This window comes from Canis lupus, chromosome 16 (assembly GCF_003254725.2).
Source record: "Canis lupus dingo isolate Sandy chromosome 16, ASM325472v2, whole genome shotgun sequence".
Lineage (NCBI taxonomy): Eukaryota > Metazoa > Chordata > Mammalia > Carnivora > Canidae > Canis > Canis lupus.
This window is the reverse complement of record NC_064258.1, coordinates 34,728,241-34,746,921: the sequence shown is the minus strand read 5'-3', so window position 1 is coordinate 34,746,921 and position 18,681 is coordinate 34,728,241. Positions and strand designations below refer to the sequence as shown.

The following is an 18,681-nucleotide window of genomic DNA, read 5'->3' as shown; positions in this document are numbered from 1 at the left end:
AAAAAAGTGAAAATCCTCATCTTGGGGCACTTGGGTGGTACAGTCAGGTAAGCGTCTGACTCCTGGTTGCACCTCAGGTCATGATTTCAGGGTCATGCCCTGCATTGGACTCCTGTTCAGCCCAGAGTCTGCTTAAAATCCTCTCTCCCTCTCCTACTGCTCCTTCCCATCCCACTCTCTCCCTCAAATAAATTAAAGAAAGAAAGGGAGAGATGGAGGGAAAGAAAGAAAATTAATCCTCATCCTGTCCTTATAAACCAAGTAATGAGGAGATGGGAAAAGTTTAAGCCAACAAAGCCCGTAAAAAATGGCAAATGAAAACAGGGGTAATATTAAGAAATAGAAATACAGAAAAAGATGCACAAACAGGAAAAGGCTGAGCAAAGTTAAAACACAGATATCCACAGAAAAATCACACTGGGGACAGAAAATACTAATGATTTGGTATAATGATTAGTGTGAGAATTACAGACCAGAAAGTATACTCTTAAAATTTCTCCAATAAATATTATCAAGAAATCCTAGAGTTCCATACTACTCCTAAAGAGCTACTGTAACCTCAATATTTGCTTCAATTTGAACATCTATGTAACAGAACAGATAAGTTACACTATGCTGCCATCTGAAGAGCAGACTTAATGCTAAAACTTCCCAAAGAACAATTATTTTGATTGTTAAAGATACCAGAAAAATGGTAGAGAAACTAAAACAAGTGCTATACTGTATTAGAAAGTGGAGAGACAGAAGGTTTAATCAGCAATAAAAGAGTAAGTCATTCTAATACTTCAAGCTGAAAAATCAAGAACTAAAAATACAAGCATATTATTTAATACATTAAGGGAAAAACCACCCAAAGAATTAAAATAGGGACACCTGGATGGCTCAGCAGTTGAGCATCTGCCTTTGGCTCAGGGCGTGATCCCGGAGTTCCAGGAACAAGTCCCATATCGGGCTCCCTGCATGGAGCCTGCTTCTCCCTCTGCCTATGTCTCTGCCTCTGTGTGTCTCTCATGAATAAATAAGTAAAATCTTTAAAAAAAAAAAAAATTAAACCAGTTAAGTACTGCCACAAATGGGACTCAAATTAGTGAAAGGAAAAAATATATACACTTTTCACTGTAAGATCTTCCCACCTGAATAGGTGATACTCAATGTTCTTTAAAACCGTACATTTTTTTTCAAATGGATTAACTATGTCAAAGAATAAAGGAATTAACTTTTTTTAAACTTTCAAAAAAATTTTTAAAGATTTTATTTACTTATTCACAAGAGACACACAGAGAGAAAGAGGCAGAGACACAGGCAAAGGGAGAAGCAGGCTCCATGCAGGGAGCCTGATGTGGGACTCGATCCTGGGTCTCCAGGATCATGCCCTGGGCTGAAGGCAGCGCTAAACCGCTGAGCCACCTGGGCTGCCCAAACTTAAATTTTTAAAGAAGTTCACTTCTACCTAATTTACATACAAAAAGCTTACCTTATTACATAGTACAATACAGAATAACTGGAATACTTTGAAAAAAATTTTCTAAAGTAACAAACATTTACTGAGAACCAACTACACGCAAAGTACTCTCAAGCACAATTTTCCACCAAAACACAACATTCTATTTCCTAAAACAAATCATGGTCATCTAAAGTGACTTCAGGTTGACTGAACTCCTATCTACAAGCACCACAAGCCCAAATATCTACAGCCAGATAACATATTAAAAAAAAAAAAAAATCTCAGAGCTATTGTACAAATTACAAAGTCATAATCAAGACATGTATGGGCTACTAAAGGGACAAGAATTCTATGTGCATTTTTAACACATTATTTCTGCAATAGAATCTCTTTTATTCGATACAATAAACAAGAGTCACTAGCACTACCAGTTATAGCAATTAGTTTCACTATTTGCAATCTAGTGTCACTTTTTTACTTTATGTAATTCTATACTGTTAGAAATTTTTGGTATGAGTTTGTACTACTTTTCAAATTTTATAATTAATACGGCATTTAATTATTTTCTTGCCTTTCAGTTTAAAATTACTACAGATTTACAGTACAATATCACATTTTTCTAATTGAGAATTTCTACTTGTATGCTAGAGATTTCCCAAGACTAAACTCTTGTTTACTATTTTATCTGACAAATACTGATGAAATATTTTTTAAAGATTTGAAAGAAAGAGAGCGACAGAGGGCCTGCACACAAGGGGGAAGAGAGGGGCATAAGAGGAGGAACTGAAATCATGACCTGAACCAAAATCAAGAGTCAGACATTCATCAACTGAGTCATCCAGGTGCCCCTGAAATACTTTTTAACTAAAATCCAAAATACAGGCATCACACATTTAGTACAAGACTCCTCAGAAGCTTATTAGCATCTGACTCGACAAGAGTCAGAAAAAAGTCATTTTCCCTATCCAATCTGATAATCAAAAGACTCAAAAATTACTTGAGAATATCAGTCATCAAGAAAAAGGTTTTTTTCCCATCCTGTATCAAGCTTTCACATCAAGATATGATGTAATACTTGTAGAATATTAGAAATAAACTAGTACAGCTGAGCTATAAGCATAAGATATCATAACCTACTATACGATTACAATTAACCTAAAATCTTTCAAATTATGTATTTCAAATTGCATTGAGAAACACTGTTAGTGCTAAGATTATTAGCTACGCTCTAAGAGATGATAAAGCTAATGAGCACTACTATAAAATTTAAGTTATAATTGGATTATAAATTGTGTCATCCTATATTTGTAACATACTTGAAAAATAACAGAAAGGCTCACCTTCATCCACGGAAAACTGACAGCTCTTATCATTGAAGAAAAGAATTTTCTTCTTATCAGGACGATTTACAAATATTATCTGGTCCCCTAAAGCCTTAAATGATAAAAAAAAATTTTTTTCAGTCAATTCCAAAATTACATCACCCCAAAAGATTTTTTGTTAAACAACAAAGGACTCCCACTTCTTTTAACCTTCAGTATACTGTTAGGGTCTACTGCACCCAATTTTAATTCTTGAGTTTCTTTCATGAGCAGTCTTACTACTTTTATGGATTGATATTTCAAGACTAAATCTTAGACATCTTCCAAAGTACAAAAAAAAATTACTTATTTTTGAAAAACAAAACCCAATCTATGTTGCAATTATGATTTGAGTGCACTGGTGTCTAAAAATCTAAGAAAAATTGTGTGATCTTAGTGTTCTTTTCCTCTACCTTAAAATACTGTGCCACTTATTTATCGTTATCCATCAATTATTTCCATTATGCTTTAAAATAAAACTAAAATAATATATTTTTTTAAGATTTTATTTATTTATTCATGAGAGACACACAGAGAGAAAGAGAGGCAGAGACACAGGCAGAGGGAGAAGCAGGCTCCCTGCAAGGAGCCCGATGTGGGACTCAACCCCAGGTTCCCAGGATCACACCCTGAGCCGCAGGCGGCACTAAACCGCTGTGCCACCGGGGCTGCCCTAAAATAGTATTTTTTTTAAAAATGAGAGAATGATTAAATCACCTAGAAGTGTGACGCAACAGTGAAAAGCCACCTTTCAATTTTCTTACTGCATTGCCCAAACTGTTGTATCATCTTTCAAGAAGACATAAAAGACCACAGAGTGATCTTTGTTGTCTTTTAGCTTTCATTATATACAGTAGACAATTCTAAATTTTTTATTTCCTGCTTCTCAGAGCAATGACAAGAAAACTGACAAAGGATACTTCACTATTATTAATAAATGAAAACAAGAATGCAAAAAGCCTGGGATGCCTGGGTGGCTCAGCGGTTGAGCACCTGCCTTCGGCCCAGGACATGTTCCTGGAGTTCCGCATGGAGCCTGCTTCTCCCGCCTATGTCTCTGTCTCTCACGAATAAATAAATAAATTCTTAAAAAAAAAAATAAATGCAAAAAGCCAGATAGTAGCACTCACTCTAGACTCTAACGGTGAAATGCATCACAGGAATAAAGTCTAAAACTATGAGTCTTTAGATAATAGCTCAGATGAAACAATCTCAAGCTTAAGAATCAATGACTTAGGATCCCTGGGTGGCTCAGCAGTTTAGCACCTGCCTTTGGCCCAGGGCGAGATCCTGGAGTCCCGGATCAAGTCCCACATCAGGCTCCCTACATGGAGCCTGCTTCTCCCTGTGTCTCTCCCTCTCTCTGTGTGTCTTTCACGAATAAATAAATAAAATCTTAAAAAAAAAAAAAAAATCAATGACTTAATGACCTATTTCTAAGAATGGAAAAAATTGAGGTATTTTCATTAAGTTATTCAACAGGAAGGAAGTCGCCATAGAATACTGTGTGATAAGAGCCTTTACCATTTCACTTTGCTAAAGTGAATAGATTTAAAAGAATTATTAGGGGGCAGCCCCGGTGGCACAGCAGTTTGGCGCCACCTGCAGCCTACGGTGTGATCCTGGAGACCTGGGATCGAGTCCCACATCCGGCTCCTTGCATGGAGCCTGCTTCTCCCTCCGCCTGTGTCTCTGCCTCTCTCTCTCTGTGTCTATGAATAAATAAATAAATACATCTTTAAATAAATAAATACATCTTTAAATAAATAAATAATAAAAGAATTATTAGTTTATGTTTTCAAGCAATGTGTGAAAATGTAATTTTATGACTTACAACAAAAAAAAAGGGTGGGAATGCAGCTGTAAAGCAGTAAACCTTTAATATGCTACTGAAGTTAGGCTAATATAAATACAAACCAATAAAAATGTTATAACTTTAAGAGGTTAAATATAATCCCCATAGTAACCACAAGGAAAATAGCTATAGAATATACATGAAGGAAAAGAGAAAAGAACTTAAACATTTCAGTATTTAAAAAGCACCAAGGGGCACCTGGGTGGCTCAGTCAGTTAAGCATCAGACTCTTGATTTCTGCTCAGGCCAAGATCTTGGGGTCATGAGATAGAGTCCCACATCAGGCTCCACATTGAGTGTGGAGCCTGCTTAAGATTCTCTCTCCCCCACAAAAATAAATAAACACAAAACATAACAGTAATGAAGGGCACCTGGGTGGCTCAGTTGGTTGACTGCCTGCCTTCAGCTCTGGTCGTGACCCCAGAGTCCTGGGATCAAGCCCCATATGGGGTTCCCTGCTCAGAGGGTAGCCTGCTTCTCTCTCCCCCTCTGCCACTCCCCCTGCTTGTGCTTTCTTGCTCTCTCTCAAATAAAATCTTTAAAAAGAAAAAATAATGCAATAAAAGAACAAAAATGCAAGAAGGCATATAGAAAACTAATAGCAAAATGACATCCCCTTGAAGTAATTAAAATATAAAAAGATTAAACTCTGCAATCTAAAGAAAGAAGTTCCAAGCAGCCTCTGCATGCATTGGAGCCCTTCCACAACACATCTACCCACCACCCAGTAGGCAGCTTCCAATAGCACCAGCAATCCACTCTCAAATGGCCCGTACTCTGGGGATTCCAGCCATGCACAGTAGAGAGTGCCTGCAGCTATTTGCAGGCAGGTCTCTCAGCCAGATAGGTCAGAGGCCAGCTCTATTCACCAGTAAACCACTAGCAGCTGCCACTGGGCCTCACAAAGGACAGTCCTGCACATCAACAAGTTCACCCCAATTGTAGCCCAGACACAAAAGAAGAGTACATATATACAACTCACAAAGGGGATACCCCCAGGGTACCTGCCTTGGGTTTGTACAGCTGAGCCCCACAGGACACCTTTTGCATAAAGCCACTCCTTCAAAACAAGGACATGCAATTGATCTAATATATAGAAACGCAGCTAGGCAAAGTAAGGGGACACAGGAATAGATTTCAGAGGAACAAAACAAAACCTAAAAACAACAAAAACAAAAAACCCTAAACAAAATAGAGATAAGCAATCTACCAGATTATAAATTCAATGAAATGCTCGCCAAATTCAGAAGAATAATAGGGGAACACAGAACTTCAACAAAGAGGAAATTTAAAAAGAGACCTGAAGAATCAGAGCTAAAGAATACAATTGACAGGAAAAATACAATACAGGGAATTAATTACAGAGCAGATGATACAGAAGAATGGATCAGAACAGGATAGTGGAAATCACCCAGTTGGAATAACAAAAAGAAAAACAACTCAAATATCTGATTAGCGGTTAATATCCCAAATATATAAAGAACTCATGGAACTTAATAATAAAAAACAATCTAATTTAAAAATTGGTAGAGGATCTCAACAGACATGTTTCCCAAGAAGACCTACAGATGGCCACCAATATACTCAACATCACAGTCAGGGAAATGCAAAAATCACAATGAGATATCATCTCACACCTGTCAGAACAGCCATTATTAAAAAGCTAGGATAGGACTATTGGATAAAATGTGGAGAAAAGGGAACTCTCAAGTACTATTGCTGGGAATGTAAACTGGTAAACCACTGTGGAAAACAATACAGAGGCCCCTCAAAATATCAAAAATAGAACCACCATATGCTCCAATAATCCAGTTCTGGTACTTATCCAAAGAAAGCAAAAACACTAACTTAAAAAGATATATACATCCCCTTGTATACAGCAGCATTATTCACAATTGCCAAGAAACAAAAACAACCTAAGTGTCCACTGATGGATAATTGGATAAAAAATATGATATACATACACAAATGGAATATTATCTAGCTATAAAAGAGTGAAATCTTGCCTCTGTAATAAAATGGATGGATCTTGAGGGCATTATGCTAAGTGAAATAAGTGAGATGGAGAAAGACTAATACTGTATTTGTATTATTTCATCTTTATGTGGAATCTAAAAAAAAAGAAAAAACAAAGCCTTGGAGGTTGCCAGCACAACAGGTGTGGGATAGGGAAAATGCATTAAGTAGTCAAAAAGTACATACTATCAAGTTATAAGTCATAGAAATGTAAGGTTCAGCATGGTAACCACATGTTAATAATATTACATTGCAGATTTAAATGCTATTGAAAGAATAAATCTTAAAAGTTCTCATCACTAAAAAAATTTGGTGCTATGTATGGTGACAGGTGTTAATCAGACTTACTGTGGTGAACATTTTCACAATGTATACAAATATTGAACCATTAGGTTATACACCTAAAATATGTTATGTGTTTATTCTTATTTATTTTATTTATTCATTCATGAGACACACACAAAGAGAGGCAGAGACACAGGCAGAGGGAGAAGCAGACTCCATGCAGAAGCCCGATGTGGGAATCGATCCTGGGACCATGGGACCACGTCCTGAGCCAAAGGCAGATGCCCAACTGCTAAGCTACCCAGGCGTCCCTAACGTTACATGTTTAAAAAACAGAAGAACTGTTTGAATAAAAGAATTCATCAAAGTAGCAGGATACAAAGTCAACACACAAAAATCAGTTGCATTTCTATATACTAACAATGAACAATCTGAAATGGAAATTACAAGAACAATTCCATTCACAAAAGCATCAAATAGAATAAAATATTTAGGAATTAACTAAAACAAAGAGGTGAAGGACTTGCACCATGAAGATTGTAAAATGTTGCTGAAAGGGGGCACCTGGGTAGGCTGTCATTTAAGCATCTGCCTTTGCATGATCAAGGGCGCTGGGGTCCAGTCTCAGAGGGTACTCTGCTTCTTCCACTTCCTCTGCCCCTCCCCCTGCTCATGCTCTCTCTCAATAAATAAAATCTTTACAATAAACTTCCTACAAATCTATAGTAATTAAAAGTGTAATACTGGCATAAAGACTGTTGAAGAGGGGCATCTGGGTGGCTCAGCAGTTGAGTGTCTGCCTTAGGCCCAGGGAGTGATCCCAGGGTCCTGGGATCTAGTCCCACATTGGGCTCCCTGCGAAGAGCCTGCTTCTCCCTCTCCCTATGTCTCTGCCTTTTCTCTGGGTCTCTCATGAATAAATAAATAAAACCTTAAAAAACAAAACAAAACAAAACAAAAAAACACTGTTGAAGAGAGTGTCCAAAAATAAATCATCACACATATTATGGTCAAACAACTTATGACAAGAGTGCCAGGACATTCAATGGGGAAAGACAATCTTTTCAACAAAAAATGCTAGGAAACTGGATATACATACAAAAGAATGAAATCTGACCCTTACCTAACACCATATATAAACAAACATTAACTTGAAATGGATTAAAGACCTAAATGTAAAATGTGAAACTATAAAAATCTAGAAGAAAACTTAGGGCAAAAGCAAAAATAAATTTTTGCTTTTTTTTTTTTTAATTTTTATTTACTTATGATAGAGAGAGAGAGAGAGAGAGGCAGAGATACAGGCAGAGGGAGAAGCAGGCTCCATGCACCGGGAGCCCAACGTGGGACTCGATCCCGGGTCTCCAGGATTGCGCCCTGGGCCAAAGGCAGGCGCCAAACCGCTGTGCCACCCAGGGATCCCCAAATTTTGGCTTTTTAATAAAATAAATTTTTAAAAAATTCAAAGGGGATCCCTGGGTGGCTCAGCGGTTTAGCGCCTGCCTTCGCCCAGGGCGTGACCCTGGAGTCCCAGGATCGAGTCCCATGTCAGGCTCCCTGCATGGAGCCTGCTTCTCCCTCTGCCAGTGTCTCTGCCTCTCTCTCTCTGTGTCTCTCTCATGAATAAATAAATAAAATCTTAAAAAAAAAAAAAATGAAAGCAGTCTTGAAGATTTTTACAACCATATCCACAGTAGCATTATTCCCAATAGCTAAAAATGGAAGCAACCAAAATGATAAGCAAACTGGTGTGTACACATAATGCAGTATATCAACCTCAAAAAGGAAGGAAATTCTTATAAATGCTGCAACACAGAGGAAATTCAGATACTGTGCTAAGTATAATAAGCCAATTATAAATCAATAAGGTATAATTCTACTTCGCTGAGTTAGAGTAGTCTAAATCATATAAAGTAGAATGTTACTTGCTAGGGATTAGGAAGCAGGATGAAGAAAAGTGTTTAATGGATTTAGAGTTTCTGTTTTACAAAATATAGAAGTTCTGGATTATCTTTTGCACAAAAATGTGAACATACTTAACACTGATGGTGTATTCTTAAGACATGCTTAATATCTCCAACTTTACCTTATGTGGTTTTTACTGCAATCTAAAAAAAAAAACTTTTTTTAAACTAAAAAACAACCCGAGGAGTTGCTCGTTCAATATGTACTTTAAAATAAATCCTATTTCAAATCTGAATAAGGTTCTGCTTCGGATAATGGCCAAGTCCCTCCTAAGGAACCAATTCTCTCACAGAAAACTTAACTGTAAACTCTGGATATTTTTAAAAGCATTAAAAGAAGAAAGAAGATGTATTATATGCCACCCACTGCAAAGAAGAGAAAGTTTGGAGTTTGAGTCTAGCCAAGTTAACTACCCATTTAAACATAAAACCAGGGTGCCTGGGTGGCTCAGTAGTTGAGTGTCTGCCTTTGGCTCAGGTCAGGATCCTGAAGTCCTGGGATCGCGTTCCGCACTGGGCTCCCTGCAGGAAGCCTGCTTCTGCCTATGTCTCTGTGTCTCTCATGAATAAATAAATAAAATCTTAAAAAAAAAAAAAAAAAAAAACATAAAACCAACAAAAACTTTCTGGAGGAATATAACAAAATCCTGAGTCTTTATTACACATATAATTCACAATATTTAAGACTCAACAGAAATTTATTAGACCTACAAAGAAACAGGAAAACATGATCCATACTCAAGAGACAAAGAGGGTCAGTACAGATCAGTCTCAAAATGACCCAGCTGTTGAATTAGAAAAGGAAGATTTTTAAAGCAGTTGCAAGAAATTATACTCAAGAGTATACCGGAAAACAGGCTTATAATGAATAAAAACAAAAAAACAAAAACTCAGCAAAGGAACAGAAACCATAAAAAAAGAATGAAAAACCTAGAACTGAAAAACACCATCCCTAAAATAAGAAACTCACCAACAGGAATTCACAACAAATTAGATGTAAAGGAAAAAAATCCATGAACCTGACAACAGATTACAACAAAACAAAAACACCTTGAAAAAAATAAACAGAGCCTCAATGACCTGTAGGATAACAAGTGTAACTTCATTATCAAGAAGTATAGGAAAGGGGCAAGTTTTACTCCATAGGTAGCAAAACAAATGAACTATCAATGATTAGCAATCAATCATTAGCAACTGTAGGGAACAGAGATGAGCAGTCTTTCCAAGTGAGCTCCAAATTTAAACTGGAAATGTAATCTATGGCTTTCACTAGATAGCCTTTTAGGAATTCAAAACAGCCAGGTTATTAGTCAATGGTTTTGTGTCTAATACCTCTGGTTCCTCAGGTTAGCAGTGTCCGCAAGCATTGCTGAAGCAGTTCCTCTATACAAACGTAATTTCTGAGAAAAAGACTAATGTCTTTGAGGAAAACTTACCAGAAATATTCTGAAAACACAATCATACTCAAAAATGATACAAAAAGGAGCTGTCAAAGTTATACAAAAATGTGTATGCTCTGTCCTGCTCTGTAGCACAGAACCCAAATATCAAATCTTCAGCTGGCTCACCGCAACCCCAAATATATATAATGGAAGCTTTTTTTTTTTTTTTTTTAGATTTTATTTATTTATTCATGAGAGACACAGAGACAGAGAGGCAGAGACACAGGCAGAGGGAGAAACAGACTCTATGCAGGGAGCCCAATGTGGGACTCGATCCTAGGACTCCAAGGATCAGGCCCGGGGCCAAAGGCAGGTACTAAACCGCTGAGCCACCCAGGGATTCCCTATAATGGAAGCTTTAAAAAAAAATTTAAAAACACTTGCTGTTTCTTTTAAAACAAGACATTATTAATTCAAATTATACTAAGGCTTAGAAAGAAAAGAGAAGTTACCTTGACAGCTTTCTGGGAATTGGGCAGTCCTTCCTCTATGTCTTCTAAAAGAATTCCTCCTAAGCCTCGCTGGTCATGTTTATCTAACAGCCTAAGTAGGGCTTTCTTATCTTTCAAGTTGTATTTGGGCTTGAAGGCATACTTCCCATCTATTACTTCAATTTTGGGATTATTGACTAATGCCTGTAACAGTGACACAATTTGGATATATTAATAAAAGGAGAAACCTCATATACACATTCTTAAATTCTACTATTTAAAAAATACCGATACCCAATACAATTGTAAATTAAAAAGTATATTATGAATATCAACTAGCAGATCTAAAATACTGGACATCCAGGATCCAAAAACCAATAGGCAGAGAGCAGCATGTTACTCACTTTTTATGATGATACTTTTTATTATTACATTAATTCTTTAAAGGAGAAAAACCATTTCATCACAACTGATGTGAAGAAACTGTACCCATATTTTTTGGAAGATAAAAGAAGATAAAGAATCAATAAATGCCAATTAACATTAATAGACAAAGTGAACTGGGTACTGCCTATCCCACCCTCAAAGTACAGTTTATTATATATTGACATTATGTGTAAACATCACCCTGGGATGAATATACCAACAGTCTGCCCCACCTGGTATCAGATGGCAATTACAGGTGTGGAAGGAACGGAAAAGCACCAGACTAGTGCATACAAGAAATTTACCTATAATGGCAGCTTGAGAATGAAACTGAGTAGGAATGCAGGAATTATTGAATATAATTATATTCCTAGTCAGTTCTGCTGTACAGCTACTACCAGAAGGAAAGCTCTTCAAGGAAGAGCTACCCTATTTATTTTCTTCTGCAGCTGCCAGCCTGACCCTGAAAAGGAGAAAGAAAAGAAACATAGAAGAAAGGAGGGAGAACAGAATAGTAATAAAAATAATTTTTAACTAATTATTGGTAGCCTATGAAATTTCAAGATTAGGTAAAGCAACTGAATTCAAATGTGGATGACAACTATTTGTATATCACAACCACAACAAGCTATAATGTTACTGATTAGCCATTGATTTTATATTATAAAAATTAAGAACAATACTTTGCTCAGTAAAATTACTGAATTATACTTTAGGAATTTTACATTTGATCTTTAGAATACAACATGGGTCACAGAAAGTAATCCTAATTTTCATTTCATACTGAAAAAGAAAAGACTGAAATGTGTGAATTTTTAAAAATGCTATTTCCAAATTAGTAGGGCCAGTGATTATTGTGGGGTTTCTTTTTTTCCAATAATGTGTGTACATACACAATGTAAGGATGAGTTTTCCAAGTAATCTGTCAGAGTAACATCACTATCAACTCATAATAGTAGTCAGAACATAACAAATATTTCCCTAGCCCTACACTACCTCATAATTCAAATGTTCTAAAACATATATAAAAACAATATAATTCTAAATTTAGCAATTAAAAAAATATCAATTATCTGTAAAAACTTAAATGGAACCAGTACAATGACTGACTTCTTTATAATTCCATGCTAAAGGTCTTTGACATTTTAGATACATAAATTTTTAAGAAAATCAACAAATCAAACCACCTTAAAAAATGTGTATGTTTAAAAAACAAAGACCCTATACCAATTCTTTTAAGAATAAGTAAAAATAATTATCAGATTTCAGTATATTAAAAACCTTAGTTGTAATAAATATTTCATGGTAACCAACTAATTTTTTTAACTCCATTTTAAGCCTATTCTTACCTCAGTCATTAGCCACTGTTTCTGCTTGAGTCCTATATCTAAATGTTGTGTTTCATCCAAAATTTCTTCTAAAGTGAGAGGGTGTGTATCTCCTCGCTGATGCCGTGTCTATTGAGAGAAGAAACTGTTATTAGGAGACAGTTTTAAACTGCTAGATGCATTAAGTAATAGAAGTAAATGAATCTTTCAGGAATGTAGAACATGTATTATTTGAGACAATACAATTATAGTGATGAAGAAAATGGGACTATAAAATCAGAACCAGGTTCAAACTTGTAGCTCTTTAAAATCAAATGATAAACTGAGAGAAAATATTCTCAACTTGTATCACAAAGAGCTAATCCTCCTAATATTTTAAAAGTCCCAAAACCCTAACAGGAAAATGACCCACGGACCAGAACATACATAAATCACAGAAAAGGAAGAGGCACTGGGTGACTCAGTTAAGTGTCCAACTCTTGGTTTCAACTCAGGTCATGATCTCAGGGTGGTGACTGAGCCCCGCATTGGGCTCTGTGCTCAGTGTGGAGACTGTTTAGGACTCTCTTCCTCTGACCCCACCCCCAGCCCTCTCTTTTTCTCTAAGATAAATAAATCTTAAAAAAAAAAAAAAATCACAGAAAATGAATGGAAATAAACATATGAAAAGATACTCAATTTCCACCAAAATATTTCAAACCTATTACACTGGCAAAATCCATGTTTGATGACTCTGTCAGTTATAAGGAAACACGCCCTCCCAACACACTGCTGGTAAAAACGCAAATTAATACAACTCCTAGGGAACACAATTTGCCAATAAGAATGCATTTAACCCTTTGGCCCAGCAATCCATTTCTAGGAATGTACCTTACAGATAGATATGCCCACACAACTCACAATTAGTGACACAGTCACAGCAGCCCTGGTTGCAAAAAGAAAACATTAGAAATGACCCATGGTCATCAACAGAGGACTAATTAATAAACTATAGCACCACTACAATACTATACAGATGTTTAAAAAGAAAATGCAGGGGCGCCTGGGTGGCTCAGTCAGTTGAGTATTCAACTCTTGGTTTCAGCTCAGGTCATAATCTTGTGGGATTGAACCTCACTCAAATCGGGCTCTGCCCTCAGCAGGAAGTCTGCTTGAAGATTCTCTCCCTCCCACCCTCATCCCACTTGTGCCAGTGCACATGCACTCTCGCTCTCCAAAATAAATATTGTCTTAAAAAAATAAAATGCAAATGTTCTCTACGTGCTAATAGGGAAAGATGTCCAGGACAAAGTATTGAGTTAAAAAACATATGCAGATGTGCAGCCACTGTGAAAACAACATGGAGGTTCCTCAAAAAGTTAGCAATACCATATAATCCAGTAATTCCACTGCCAGGAATTATACTTACCCAAAGAAAACAAAAATGTTAATTCAAAAGGATACATGCACCTTATATTTACTGCAGCATTATTTATAACAGCTAAGACAGGGAAGCAACCCAAGTGTCCATCCATAGATAGATGGACAGATGTGGTGTACACACACAAACACACGGAACCTTATTTAGCCATAAAAAGAAAGGAAATTCTGCCATTTATAACAACATGGTCAGACCTTGAAGGAATTACCCTAAGTACAAGTCAGACAGAATCTCATATGTGAAATCAAAACAAATTTACAAATTTACAAATAGAAATAGAGGCATGGAGTTTAGAGTAAGTGTACTGTATCTCTAGGTATAAAAACAATAGAAGAAGATATAAATGAAGAAGTCTTGTTCTCACATCTAATTCTACTTATTTTCTCCCCTGCCCTGTTTCCTACAATCTCTTTTTTCTGTTTCTAGTGATTCCTTATGGAGAAACAATGTATGAATATATATTTTTATTTGGTTTCAGCTCAAGGTCATGAACTCAAGAGATCAAGCCCCAAGTCAGGCTCTTCAATTAGCATGGAGTTTGCTTGAGGATTCTCTCCCTCTGCCCCCTACTCACAAGTGCTCACTCTCTCAAATAAAATAAATCTCTAAAAGAAAACTATTCCTTCAAAGTCAAACTAGAATATTAAGTGTCAGTTACAAATTGTTTTTTTTAAAAAAGTTTATGCTATGAAAAGAGTATTTTGAAAATATTTTAAGTTTTAAAATACAATAAAAACTCTCACTTCTATGTTAAAAAATTTAGAGAGGAGCCTGGTTGGCTCAGTGGGTTAAGCATCGGACTCTTGGGATGCCTGGGTAGCTCAGTGGTTGAGCATCTGTCTTCATCCTGGTTAGTGATTCTGGGATCAAGTCCCGCATTGGGTTCCCCACAAGGAACCTGCTTCTCCCTCTGCCTGTGTCTCTGCCTCTCTCTCCATGTCTCTCATGAATGAATAAAATCTTTAAAAAAAAAAAAAAAAAAAGCATCTGACTCCTGATATCTGCTTAAGATTCTCTCTCCCCCCCCTTCTTGTGCTTTCTCTAAAAAAAAAAAAGGAAATTCAGAAATAATCTTTTATTCTTAAAAGTCTTCCAAGTAAACCCCTCCTGTAAGTTTAAAATCAATTCATTAAAAAAATTAAAAATTATAAAACCTTTTGATACATTTGCATGAACTGACTGGCATAAGGACAAATGGAAATTTACCTCACCAAACTGCTAATTTGTGAGATGGATTTTAAAAAAATTAGAGCCATGGGGCATCTGGGTGGCTCAGTCAGTTAAACATCTGACTTTGGCTCAGGTCATGATCTCAAGGTTCTGGGATCCACACTGATCGAGGAGGCAGCTTATCCCTTTCCTTCTGCCCCTCCACCCCACTTGTGCTCCCTCTGTCTGGTATTCTGCTCATTTTGGAAATACACAATATATTTATGCAAATTTTAGATATATAGACCTGAGAAGAGCACAACCTAAACTGAAGGAAAAAAGGAGTTTAGTTTTACTTGTCTAGGGACAGCCAAATCAAGTCTTCAAAATACTTATTGTATCCTTCATTATCACTGATTATCAAATCTAACATATAGGTCTTAGTTTTCTTGTTAAAAACTTTTCTGGGGTGCCCAGGTGGCCGAGTCGATTAAGTGTCGAGCTCTTGATTTTGGCTTAGGTCATGATCTTCGTGTTGTAGGATCAAGCCTGGCATTGGGCTCCATGTTGGGCTCTGCATTGGGTGTGCAGCCTGCTTAAATTTCTCTCTCTGCACCCTACCCCCTACCCGCACCTCCACTCTCTCTCTTTAAAAAAAAAAAAAAAAAAAAAAGATTCTCTTCTCCCTTTGTCTCTCCCCCACCACTCTCTACCTTTCTCTTAAAAAGGAGAAAAAAAAAAAAAAAAAGAAAGAGAAAATTATTATGGGGCAACTGAGTGGTTCAGTCGATTGAATGTCCAATTTTTTTTTTTTTAAGATTTTATTTATCTATTCATGAGAGACCCAGAGAGAGGCAGAGATACAGACAGAGGGAGAAGCAGGCTTCATGCAGGGAGCCCGACGTGGGACTCGATCCCGAGTCTCCAGGATCAGGCCCTGGGCTGCAGGCAGCGCTAAACCGCTGAGCCACGGGGGCTGCCCTGAACATCCAACTCTTGGTTTCCACTCAGGTCATGCATGATCTCAGGATTGTGCGATTAAGCCCCAAGTCCTGCTCCACACTGGGCCTGAAGCCTGCTAGAAAAAGACTCATGCCTCACTCAATCTCTCTGTTTCCCCTCTGCCCCTCCCCTCCATCCCTCTCCTTAAAAAAACAAAACAAAAAAAAAAAACACAACTTTTCCCTCATTAGGTTAAATATAAGATTATCAAAAGGTCAATTTATCAGGAAATAAAAGCAAAAAGAATACAGCTCAAGAAAAATAAAAAAGCACTAGCTCTGTCTTTATTAGTTTTTAATTTTAAAAGTGGGATTTTTAGAATCAGGACAAGCTCAAAAACAATATTCAACGTATGAAAGCTTCATCATTTTCACTGAACTATGTAAACAGAGAAGCCAAAAATACAGCTGTCAAATTGTCAAGTGAAAAGCTCTTATAAACAAAATGAGTAAAAAAAAAAAAAAAAAAAAAAAGAAAGAAAGAAAAAGAGATAAACCTGAGAAACTTGAAATTACTTCCTTATTTCTTGCTCTTAGATCAGGAAGATTTGGGATGCCTGAGTGGCTCAGTGGTTTAGAGCCTGCCTTTGGCCCAGGGTGTGATCCGGGGTTCCCAGGATGGAGTCCCACATTGGGCTCCCGCAGAGTGCCTGCTTTTTCCTCTGCCTATGTCTCTGCCTCTCTGTGTCTCTCATGAATAAATAAAATCTTTAAAAATAAAAAGAATCAGGAAGACTTAAAAAAAAAAAAAATGGAGGATGACAGAGAGAATACATAATACTCTAAAGCTAAAGACTTTACCCAGTCTTCAGTGAAAAACAAATTACACATCTTTGTTAATTTTCTTCCTGGTCATTGGATGATTTTTGTATATGGCACTTCACATGTTATTTCATTCTCTAATTTTTTAAGTCTACGAAAACTGTTTTTTTTTTTTATATTGGCCTTATTTTTAGCAACTTTACTCAATACACCTTAATTCTAATAGTTTGCAGATTTTCCTGGCTTTCCTATGTACTTAATCATGTCATCTATAGTTTTACTTCTTCCTCTACAATTTTTATGTTACTTCTTTCTCGCTTTACTGCACTAGGTGGAACTTCCAGTGTAACACAGAATTGGTGTGACAATATCATTGTCTTTTTCTGATCTCAAGAGAAAAACATTCAACATTTTACCCTAAGTAGCCTCATTTTCATAGATACCTTCTTATCACAGGGTCTCTCGACCAGTTTTCCACAGAACCCTAGGGTTCCATAAGAGGTCACTAGGGGCATTATAAGAAATTATGACTCTAGGGATCCCTGGGTGGCGCAGCGGTTTGGCGCCTGCCTTTGGCCCGGGGCACGATCCTGGAGACCCGGGATCGAATCCCATGTCGGGCTCCCGGTGCATGGAGCCTGCTTCTCCCTCTGCCTGTGTCTCTGCCTCTCTCTCTCTCTCTGTGACTATCATAAATAAATAAAAATTTAAAAAAATTAAAAAAAAAAAAAGAAATTATGACTCTAAAAACAAACTTCAATTTTTCAACTGCATATACCCTGTAACCTGAATGCTCCCAGTAACAGGCAACTACCAAGCTGCCACGCTAACGTTTTCATTAGAAGTCTTGGCACCATGTAGTAAGTAGGACTATGTTCATTTGGCTAAGTCCATTACTAGTTTTCGATGAAATAGAGAAGCCATCAATAACTGGTAAGCTCTATATTGCACAATGGAAGCATAGTAGGCTGACAATGTCAGCAATTCTCTTCCGAATTATCTCCCCCAATCTTCCATTATACCATGCCGCCAACTGACTTAGGGAATAAAGAAGCTCTTCTGGCAAAAAAGGAAATCTGAGGGAAACATTCAATCTAAACAAGGAATTTTTACACACCAGGACTCAACTGCCCCAGGCTGCTCTGTTGTAAATGTTGTAAAATACAGATCACGTAGCAAAAAAAGTAAAATACAATGTGAAGTGTTTGTGTTTTTTGCAATATTCTATTGAGTAATTCCCCAGGGTTTTATAATTTGTTAACATTTGTTGCATACACATGTCTGACAATGCAGTGCAATGATTTAGGATGAGATTAGTGACAGAAAACGATTCTAAGCCTAGACCCACAAACAATTCTAATAAGGTTAGTAAAAACAAAAACAAAAACAAAAACCTGTAATCCCTTGTTAAATCACTATACTGTATACCTGAAGCTAATATAACACTGTATGTTTACACTGGAATTAAAAACTTAATAAAAAAACTAGGGGTGCCTGGCTGGCTCAGTCAGTAAGCATGTGACTTGATCACGGGATTGTAATTTTCAGCACCATGTCGGGTACAGAGATTACTCAAAAATAAAATATTTTAAAAAACAAAACGCTGTAACAGTCTGAGCCATTTCACTATACCAGTGCAACAAGAAATTTAGAAGAAAAAAAAAAAAGAAGCCTACCATTACAATGAAAGCTACTCACCAATTTTATATGGGCTGGTTATCCAAGATGTCCTATTCCACTGTACACTGTCTGTGGCAAACAACATAAAATGGTTCCAGCAAAACTGAAAAGACTCTT

The 18,681-nt window shown here is 36.8% G+C and overlaps 1 protein-coding gene across 2 annotated transcripts in view; it reads right to left on the bottom strand.

The window, feature by feature from the left end:
* GTF2E2 (general transcription factor IIE subunit 2) overlaps positions 1 to 18,681 on the bottom strand; it is an 80,475-nt gene that overhangs the window by 21,352 nt on the left and 40,442 nt on the right. For both annotated transcript variants that reach the window (XM_025420013.3, XM_025419935.3), the window contains exons 4-6: positions 12,574 to 12,681; positions 10,820 to 11,002; positions 2,785 to 2,878 (exon numbers count right to left, since the gene is read on the bottom strand). In XM_025420013.3, coding sequence (XP_025275798.1) covers positions 2,785 to 2,878; positions 10,820 to 11,002; positions 12,574 to 12,681 — 385 coding nt within the window. The remainder of the gene's footprint in view (positions 1 to 2,784; positions 2,879 to 10,819; positions 11,003 to 12,573; positions 12,682 to 18,681) is intronic.